We start from the raw sequence: 11,167 nt of genomic DNA on the forward strand, positions 1-11,167 counted from the left end.
GGTTTATTTGAACAGTGAGAGACAGAATAAGAACAAAAATATACAGAAAAACGCAAAAATATCCAGAAAAACGCATGTCAAAAATGTTATAAATTGATTTGCATTTTAATGAGGGAAATAAGTATTTGACCCCCTCTCAATCAGAAAGATTTCTGGCTCCCAGGTGTCTTTTATACAGGTAACGAGCTGAGATTAGACACCTGTCCACAGAAGCAAGACACCTGTCCACAGAAGCAATCAATCAATCAGATTCCAAACTCTCCACCATGGCCAAGACCAAAGAGCTCTCCAAGGATGTCAGGGACAAGATTGTAGACCTACACAAGGCTGGAATGGGCTACAAGACCATCGCCAAGCAGCTTGGTGAGAAGGTGACAACATTTGGTGTGATTATTCGCAAATGTCAATATCCCTCGGCCTGGGGCTCCATGCAAGATCTCACCTCGCGGAGTTGCAATGATCATGAGAACGGTGAGGAATCAGTCCAGAACTACACGGCAGGATCTTGTCAATGATCTCAAGGCAGCTGGGACCATAGTCACCAAGAAAACAATTGGTAACACACTACGCCGTGAAGGACTGAAAGCCTGCAGCGCCCGCAAGGTCCCCCTGCTCAAGAATACATATACATGCCCGTCTGAAGTTTGCCAATGAACATCTGTATGATTCAGAGGACAACTGGGTGAAAGTGTTATGGTCAGATGAGACCAAAATGGAGCTCTTTGGCATCAACTCAACTCGCCGTGTTTGGAGGAGGAGGAATGATGCCTATGACCCCAAGAACACCATCTCCACCGTCAAACATGGAGGTGGAAACATTATGCTTTGGGGGTGTTTTTCTGCTAAGGGGACAGGACAACTTCACCGCATCAAAGGGACGATGGACGGGGCCATGTACCGTCAAATCTTGGGTGAGAACCTCCTTCCCTCAACCACGACCCAGAAAATGGGTTGTGGATGGGTATTCCAGCACGTGGTCCCGTGTGGCTCAGTTGGTAGAGCATGGTGTTTGCAATGCCAGGGTTGTGGGTTCGATTTTAATGAAATGTTTGCATTCACTATTGTAAGTCAGATAAGAACGTCTGCTAAATGACTAAAAATGTTTAAAAAATGACAATGACCCAAAACACATGGCAAAGGCAACAAAGGAGGGGCTCCAGACCTTAATCCCATAGAAAATCTGTGGAGGGAGCTGAAGGTTCGAGTTGCCAAACATCTGCCTCGAAACCTTAATGACTTGGAGAAGATCTGCAAGAGGAGTGGGACAAAATCCCTCCTGAGATGTGTGCAAACCTGGTGGCCAACTACAGGAAACGTCTGACCTCTGTGATTGCCAACAAGGGTTTTGCCACCAAGTACTAAGTCATGTTTTGCAGAGGGGTCAAATACTTATTTCCCTCATTAAAATGCAAATCATTTTATAACATTTTTGACATGCGGTTTTCTGGATTTCTTTGTTGTTATTCTGTCTCTCACTGTTCAAATAAACCTACCATTAAAATTATAGACTGATCATTTCTTTGTAAGTGGGCAAACGTACAAAATCAGCAGGGGATCAAATACTTTTTCCCCCCACTGTATATGATACATTTATTAAACATAAGAATACGTGTGAGTTTTTGTCACAACCCGGCTTGTGGGAAGTGACAAAGAGCTCTTAAAGGACCAGGGTACAAATAACAATAGAATAATAATCAATAATTTCCTATTTATTTAACCGTCTTACATATAAAACCTTATTTGTTCATCGAAAATTGTGAATAACTCACCACAGGTTAATGAGAAGGGTGTGCTTGAAAGGATGCACATAACTCTGCAATGTTAGGTTGTATTGGAGAGAGTCTCAGTCTTAAATCATTTTCCACACACAGTCTGTGCCTGTATTTCGTTTTCATGCTAGTGAGGGCCGAGAATCCACTCTCACATAGGTACGGGGTTGCAAAAGGCATCAGTGTCTTAACAGCACGATTTGCCAAGGCAGGATACTCTGATCCAGAAATCTGGCAGTGGCTTCGAATTAAATTACATTTTTACAAAACCGCTTGAAGCAATTTCGATGAGGCTCTCTTGTTCAGATATCGGTAAGTGAACTGGAGGCAGGGCATGAAAGGGATAATGAATCCAGTTGTTTGTGTCATCTGTTTCTGGAAAGGACCTGCGGAATTGCGCACCCAACTCACTCTGGTGCTTCGCAATGTCACATTTGACATTGCCCGTAAGCTTGAGTTAATTTGCGCACAAAAAATCATACAATGATGTAAAGACCTGTGTGCTGTCCTTGTTAATGCAGACAGAGAAGAGCTCCAACTTCTTAATCATAGCCTCAATTTTGTCCCGCACATTGATTGTAGTTGCGGAGAGTCCCTGTAATCCTAGATCCAGATCATTCAGGGGAGAAATAACATCACCCAGATAGGCCAGTCGTGTGAGAAACTCGTCATCATGCAAGCGGTCAGACAAGTGAAAATTATGGTCAGTAAAGAAAACTTTAAGCTCGTCTCTTTATTAAAAAAAATGTGTCAATACTTTGCCCCTTGATAACCAGCGCACTTCTGTATGTTGTAAAAGCGTTACATGGTCGCTGCCCATATCATTGCATAGTGCAGAAAAAACATGAGAGTTCAGAGGCCTTGCTTTAACAAACCATTTTCACTGTAGTGTCCAAAACGTCTTTCAAGCTGTCAGGCATTCCCTTGGCAGCAAGAGCCTCTCGGTTGATGCTGCAGTGTACCCAAGTGGCATCGGGAACAACTGCTCGCACACGCGTTACCACTCCACTATGTCTCCCTGTCATGGCTTTTGCGCCATCAGTACAGATACCAACATGAGCAGCAGCTACGTTTGGCTACATCAGGACCGTTAGTGGAATTCCCTCGAGAGAGTAACGGTTAACGTGATTGGATGTTAATTATTTGACTAGACTACCTGTATTTGACATTGTGTTGTTATTTCACTGAACACTAGATGGTTTAATTTGATTTTTGGCAATGAAACGAGGCTACTCAGGCGAGAAAAAAACCTCACCCAAATGTATAGCCCCGTTGGAAAAAAGAAATGGAATGTTTGAAAATGTGAAGAATTACTATAATTTTTAAAAAATATATATATATATTTTTTAATGTGAATCACATTTTATTTGTCGTTCCCTCTGACGGCATTGCGCGTACCCCTGCTTGGGAATACCTGCGATAGGGTAAAAAAGAACAACACGACTGGGATCAAACATGCAACCTTCTGATCCAGAGCCATGGGGTTACATCTATCCAGTCACCCCCCCCCCCCATCACAACACACTAGCAAAACCCAAGCCTTTTTGATGTTAATAGCACTCACTGTTGCCCCTAGTGGCCGGTTTTGAAGGCACTTCCCAACGTCCTCAGGACATAGATAGACATCCAATTTCGTCTTCAATCTTGAACAATCTCCCTGGAGAAAAAAACCCCAGTAGTGCTGTCAATCATGAGGCCCAGATAAGGTTGCAAAATTCCGGTAACTTTCTCCAAATTCCCAGGTTCTCCAGAAGTTCCGGTTGGAAGATATCCGGACTCGGGATAGAATAAAGAGGAAATCCAGAGTCCTCCAACCAGGATCTCTTGAAAACCTGGGAGTTGTATGTATCAACTTTAGGCCTGGATATATGAATAGCCTAGTTCTAGCGAGTGGTTTGGGGGAGTTGGTTCTACATGGATGTATATCTGTGCATTACATGGTTTGATACCTCATCAAGTACATGACGCTGTCTGTCTGTCTGTCTGCTGCAGACGTTTCATGTTAATGAAAGTCTGATGTATGTGTGTGTATGATCTTTGTTTGATGTGTGTGTGATGGATGTGTGTGTGACGCTGGATACTCTTAGATGCTGTTAGATGTCTGGCAAAAGAACATATTTTTTTATTATCCTTGCCTATATGTCAGCTGAAGATGAGTGGGCTGCATAGACAGCTTTCCTAATTGAGTGTGTGTGGGTGGACCTATGCAGGTGCGTGCTTCTCTGAATGTATTCTTTGTAAATCTGTGACTGCAGCTTGTGTGAGTGTGTGTCCATCTGTGCTGGTAGATGTGGTGGGAAGCTTCAGCCATTCCGAGAAGGTCTGAGAGAGCTTGCAGTGGCACAGACTCATCATACTGTGTGTGTGTGTGTGTGTGTGTGTGTGTGTGTGTGTGTGTGTGTGTGTGTGTGTGTGTGTGTGTGTGTGTGTGTGTGTGTGTGTGTGTGTGTGTGGAGGTGTGATTGTGGAGGTGTTCCACATTCAGGCTGAGAGATAAATGAGAAGTGCTCGGGTTTTGTAGAGCGACGTCTCGTAATGAAAGATTTATCAGCAGCACAGCTCCTGCCTCTCTCCTCTACACACACGCACACGCACACGCTCACACCACACAGTCACCGCTACCGCTACAAAATGCCTGGTCACCTCGGCAGCTAGCGCTTTGAAGCTAACATTATTAGACATTCTACTTAGCGGGAGGGGAACCCCCGTCAGGTTATAGGTGGACCTTCCTGCAGGAGGCCTTTTGCCTTTTGGTAGGCCGTCATTGTAAATAAGAATTTATTCTTAACTGGCTTGCCTAGTTAGATGAAAAGAGGAGCTGTTTGAAGTCAGGCCTCCCAGCAGGTAGGAGCACTCCTAGTGATGTCACAGCAGGAAGAACACACACACACACACACACACACACACACACTGTGCACGCACATAGGGGTGAATCCTTCAGAAGGGTATAAAATAATTATATTCTCTCTGTCTGAACAAAATGTTTTATACTTTAACATGATGACATTGGTAGGTGAGCTAACAGAGAATAGAACAGTTTCCCACTGTGAAATTGACTTTTATAAAACTGTTCAATAAGTCACACAAGGCTGAGTTGTGATTCGCCGGTTGAATTATAATTTTTTGGGGAGATGAACAGCTTCTCTCTAAAACCAGATTGTTCTGCCTGTGACCAGAAGCAGAGTGAGAGGCACACACACACACACACACACACACACACACACACACACACACACACACACACACACACACACACACACACACACACACACACACACACACACACACACACACACACACACACACACACACACACACACACACACACACACACAAACACAAACACAAACACACGTCAACTACTGCTGCAGGAGTGGGTTTTAAGACTGAGAAATTATGGAGGAGAGAGAGCAGGGGGAGATAAAAGACAAAAAGGAATGTAGAGTAGAGGCAGAGAGAACAGCGATCTCGTCAGCATTCTTAATTCAATATGTTAGTGGGGTAATGGAACAGGAAAAAAACGAATTGGGAGAGCGAGTTCATTATCCTGGAAAGAGATAATGTGATCCAGCATTGGGAAACAGGCTGGATGTAATTATCATTGAATGATCAGGCACGTTACACACCCTGATAAAGACCTTAGCCATACAGTTGAAGTCGGAAGTTTACATACACTTATGTTGTCATTAAAACTCGTTTTTCAACCACTCCACAAATTTCTTGTTAACAAACCATAGTTTTGGCAAGTCGGTTAGGACATCTACTTTGTGCATGACACAAGTAATTTTTCCAACAATTGTTTACAGACAGATTATTTCACTTACACCACAATTCCAGTGGGTCAGAAGTTTACATACACTAAGTTGACTGTGCCTTTAAACAGCTTGGAAAATTCCAGAAAATGATGTCATGGCTTTAGAAGCTTCTGATAGGCTAATTGACATCATTTGAGTCAATCGGAGGTGTACCTGTGGATGTATTTCAAGGCCTACCTTCAAACTCAGTGCCTCTTTGCTTGACATCATGGGAAAATCAAAAGAAATCAGCCAAGACCTCAGAAAACAAATTGTAGACCTCCACATCCTCGGGAGCAATTTCCAAATGCCTGAAGGTACCACGTTCATCTGTACAAACAATAGTACGCAAGCATTAACACCATGGGACCACGCAGCCGTCATACCGCTCAGGAAGGAGACGTGTTCTGTTTCCTAGAGATGAACATACGTTGGTGCGAAAAGTGCAAATCAATCCCAGAACAACAGCAAAGGACCTTGTGAAGATGCTGGAGGAAACAGGTACAAAAATATCTATATCCACAGTAAAACAAGTCCAATATCGACATAACCTGAAAGGCCTCTCAGCAAGGTAAAAGCCACTGCTCCAAAACCGGCATAAAAAAGCCCGACTACGGTTTGCAACTGCACATGGGGACAAAGATCGTACTTTTTGGAGAAATGTCCTCTGGTCTGATGAAACAAAAATAGAACTGTTTGGCCATAATGACCATTGTTATATTTGGAGGAAAAAGGGGGATGCTTGCAAACCGAAGAACACCATCCCAACCGTGAAACATGGGGGTGGCAGCATCATGTTGTGAGGGTGCTTTGCTGCAGGAGGGACTGGTGCATTTCACATCTCTACTATTATTCTGACATTTCACATTCTTAAAATAAAGTGGTGATCCTAACTGAACCTAAAACGGGGAATTTTTACTTGGATTAAATGTGGTCGTTGTGGAAAAACTTTGTTTAAGTGTATTTGGCTAATGTGCATGTAAACTTCCGACTTCAACTGTATATCTTCCTGATCACGGGAGGTGAGATGGACTTTTCATAAAGCACTGATAATCATATGATTAAAGATGATATGCAGAGAAGGAGACGGCTGTTGGAGTAGCAAGCCTGCAGAGTATGTTTCAATTCATTAACTAATTAACTCCCACTACATAATCCACTGGGGTGATATGATGCTAGATATGTGTGTTTACTGCCTTAACTTTTACCCAGAGTCTACTCAGTCTCTGTATGTACACAAACTCCCACTGTGAAACATATTCCCGTATTGCTTTTCTCAGTAGCTTGTTAGTGGTTTTCATTTGGAGCTGCGTGTCTGAAGGGCAGGTGTACTGACCGCTAGGCTGCTGTAGTGGTGCTGGTGTCACCACCAGGGTGCGCTACAATACTCTGAGTCATCCACTGCCATCTGTCGCTCTTGCTCTTGCTCTCTGTCTCTGCCTCTCTCTCTTTCTCTTTCTCTCTCTTTCTCCCCCTCTCTCTCTTTCTCTTTTTCTCAGAGATGTTCTGCCATGCTTGGTTCTCTGTAAGTGATGGGGTTTGTGTGTTCATAGAAAACTCACACTGGTCCCTACATGTCGACGATAACAAGTACCATCCATTAGAAAAAGAAGCGTTTGAAAGTTAACTCTGGGTGCATAATAATTTGTTTTTCTTTGATAAACAGTTTTTCGGCACATGAAAGAGCAATTTCTCAGTTCTTGGAAATCGGGACCATGCTTTGAGAGCGTGAATGAGAGAAACCACTGTGAAATGAATGGTAATTGAATTGGGAAAGAGGCTGAGTTTATTCAGAGTGTAATGACTATGGTTAGTTCACATGAGAGATGAGTTGAGAGATGGGTTTGAAGGAAGAGACGAAACAGCCAAGTGACTCACAGGACAAAAATAGAATAATATTGTCTTTCAAAATACAATTTGTTGGAATTCGTCTGTCAAAATTGTTGGTTGAAGGGTCAAATCAATTTGACCTGGAAGATACAACTTTAATAGCGCCGTGATGAGGCAGATGCTTTGTCTGTGTTTGGGAACCCTTGTCCTCTATGGGACAGTTACTAATGACCTATCAATCCCCAGTACAACACATTGCGTAGCCCTATTATGAGACCGACTGCAGTGAGGAAGCAACAGAACAGAAGCAGGCCTGTTGGAGGGTGTCTCACACCAACCATTATTCTAGAGAGGGCATTCATTTGGTGCTAATTAGTATTTTTCTACGGGATTGTGTGTGTGTGTGTGAGTGTGAGTGGAGAGAACGCTGCTTTGATTAAGTACAGTAATACAGAGCTCCGCAGACACTACAGATGTTCATTTAATGGCCTGGAACTTAATGAGACTGGCTGAGGAGACTCCAACACACACACACACACACACTCCCCCATATCACGTTTCAAGGCTTATTATACGACACTACACTGTGAGTTATTAACAGCAACATTAAATATGAAATATGGCTGTGTGTGTGTCCGCTCCAATATGTCCTGTCACGCTGTGTTTGTGTAAATCCTGGTTCTGTGTGCTGGCGGGATTGCAACAGGCTGCCACTTCAGGATCAGGCACGTGACCAACAAACACTATTAGCTCTCTTTGTCTTTCTCTATCACAGCAGTGGGAGTCACAATGCTGTTTACGATGTTCTCATATTGATGAGGATGATTCAGATACTAATATTTTCTCTCTTTTTTTCCTCTTTTTCTCCCCCTCCCCTCTCTCCCTCTAGGTGGGGTGTGTATAGCCCAGTCTCTGAAGATCCCACGTGAACCCAAGCCAGGGGAGTTTGATAAGATCATCATGCGTCTGCTGGAGACGTCCAACGCCAGGGCTGTCATTATGTTCGCCAACGAGGACGACATACGGTATGTCGTACAGCCCCCCCCAAAAAACCAAACACACGACTACGCCTCTATAGCCTATTCCTACACCACTACACACACACCCTTGTACCTTTCTACCCCGGTATACCACATGTCGGTCGTAAACTCCAGTCCTGACTCCTTCTATCTCCCCTTCCTCTTTTTCTTCCCTCCTCTCCCTACCCCCTTTCTCCCTCCTTCTATCTCTCTCTCAGGCGTATCCTGAACGCGGCCAAACACAACAACCAGACTGGTCACTTCCTGTGGGTGGGGTCAGACAGCTGGGGCTCCAAGATCTCCCCTGTGATTGGCCAGGAGCGGGTGGCTGAGGGAGCCGTTACCATCCTGCCCAAACGAGCCTCCGTGGACGGTACAGACAGAAGCCATTTTAGATGATAGTGTTTTGAGGGGAACGAGTTAGACACAGTATACCCTCAACAAGGTTGACATCACATCACACCAGATGTTTACAGGTCTGTATTTACATGTTATGTCACTCACTGACCCCTCCTCTACCCCTCTCCCCTCCCCTTCACTCTCCTCTCCTCTTCTCCCCTCCTATCTCCTCTTCCACCTCTCCTCCGTCCTCTCCCCCTTCCTCTCTTCCTTCCTCATCCTCTCCCCCACAGCGTTTGACCGTTACTTCCGGAGCCGCTCTCTGTCCAACAACAGGAGGAACGTGTGGTTCGCTGAGTTCTGGGAGGAGAACTTTGGCTGCAAGCTGGGAATGCATGGCAAGCGCCCCGGAAGCCCCAAGAAATGCACAGGCAAGATGCTATGGCGCTGGAGCACAAGAGAATGGGTATTGGCTCAGTACATGGTGAAGGATGGGTAGTGTAGGCCAGGAATAGTAGTAAAGCAGAGGAGTATGGGTAATCTAGGCTGGCAGAAGAGTTAATGCCCTATAATCATCCCTAGATAGGCTACTTAATATTAACTCTGTTCACACGTCATTGAGCATGGATAGCTTTACTCTCTAAGGAGAATGGTTTGTTCTATATGAACACCCGCTGTGTGCTCAGAGCTCTGTGCAAATTACATGAAATGATATGCAGAGTACAGTAGAGCCCCCTGGCTGGTCCTGCATGGATGAGTCTGGAGAGAAGTGTGTGTGACAGTGTGTGTACACAGTCTGTGCAGTTTGGTCTTGTAGAACAGTGTTTGTTGGTGTGTATAACTGTGTGTGAAATAGTGTGTGACAGTGTGTGTTCAAACAGTCTGTGCAGTGTGGGCTTGTAGAATGGTGTGTGTGTGTATCAGTGACAATGTGTGTATCGGTGTGTGTCGACACAGCTGATATTTTGGTTCCAGATGAGATTTTGAGGTTTTTCAGTGTCTGACTCCATCACAGCTCGCTAGCCCCGTGTCCTGAAGGTCCACTTGTACATGTGGTGAAGAACAGTGGTGATCGATGCTGTTTAAGATTATTATTTTTTTGTTCATGAGCATGGCCTTATTTCTATTAAAGCGTATTGGATGATGGTCATTCATTTTCCATTCACCCAGCTCAATGTAACAGCGATAGGTTTAGGCTACTACATGATACTCAGATTTGCCCTATACCCATCATGAGGTTGCTACAACCTAGCCTATGAATAAAAGTTTACAATGAAGGATCACACAGGTCGAGAGAAAAATTTGAGGTGACAGACAGTGACACACTCAAAACCGTCTTGAACAGTCTTGCCTGCATCGAGCTGATCTAGGGTGTATTCATTAGTCCAACAAGTTGCAAACAGGATTTTCTATAGAACAAAATCAGTTATGTTTGTCCCCGTTTTTGTTCCATTTGCTTCCGCCAAAAGTTTTTCAACAGAATTGGCTGAATGAAAACCCCCCTGAGCACTCATAAACACAGTTCACTTTCATAGCAGCCACGTTGTATTCCTTCTCGCATCTATGCGCTCTCTTCCTCTCACCTTTTCAGCTGTATGTGACCAGGCAAAAGAACCTTTCCAAGCCAAACCATAACTGCTACACACAGCCTATATCATTGTCCCCATATTAGCTAAAGAAATGTCATAGTCAACATAGCTAATAGAACTAATGCGTTAGTAAACAAACCCACTACAATCATGCAGTGACATTACAGTGTACAGTCTAGCAGTTACACTGGCGGGCCCTGGTGGCAATAAATTAGTAAACCAAAAGCTTACCATGACTTGGAAGAGTTCCAGTGTTGTGTTGAGAAACACAACCATTTTTCCACGCTGCTACTCTCTTTTATTGTAACAAGCCTCTTACAAGAGGGGTGTGTGTGTGTGGAATCAGGAGCAGGAGAGCAGATGGGTTCCAGGGAATCAAATGTTTTAATACAGGCGATCCCAAAGGCATAGCGCAAACACAAAAGGTAACCGCACGAAATGTAGCATCCACCCACAAGGATAGGAACACAGTTCACACAGAGGAGAAACCTCAACTCCGAATACTAGCGAACACAAATGTCCACGGTAAAACACATACCGCACAAAATGAAACAAAATCCAGGACTTCAAAACTATTAAATAACACATATGGAATCATATATAGTAACCAAAAAATTGTTAAACAAATCAAAATACATGTTATATTTGCGATTCTTCAAAGTAGCCTCCCTTTGCCTTGATGACAGCTTTGCTCTTTTGGGGAATAGGTTGTGTTAGTGTTTGCAGCATGTATCAGTGTATTCTAGCCAGTGGTGTGGTGCGTGTGTGTGTGTGGGGTGGGGGGGGGGGGGGGGGGTGTGGGGGTGGGGGGGAGGGTGGGGGGGGGG

General features: G+C 44.2%; 1 protein-coding gene across 3 annotated transcripts in view; it reads left to right on the forward strand.

The window, feature by feature from the left end:
* LOC115198752 (metabotropic glutamate receptor 8-like) overlaps positions 1 to 11,167 on the forward strand; it is a 230,261-nt gene that overhangs the window by 164,367 nt on the left and 54,727 nt on the right. For all 3 annotated transcript variants that reach the window (XM_029760997.1, XM_029760996.1, XM_029760998.1), the window contains 3 exons: positions 8,283 to 8,418; positions 8,631 to 8,785; positions 9,045 to 9,182. In XM_029760997.1, coding sequence (XP_029616857.1) covers positions 8,283 to 8,418; positions 8,631 to 8,785; positions 9,045 to 9,182 — 429 coding nt within the window. The remainder of the gene's footprint in view (positions 1 to 8,282; positions 8,419 to 8,630; positions 8,786 to 9,044; positions 9,183 to 11,167) is intronic.

This window comes from Salmo trutta, chromosome 8 (assembly GCF_901001165.1).
Source record: "Salmo trutta chromosome 8, fSalTru1.1, whole genome shotgun sequence".
In the NCBI taxonomy this organism is placed as follows: Eukaryota; Metazoa; Chordata; class Actinopteri; order Salmoniformes; family Salmonidae; genus Salmo; species Salmo trutta.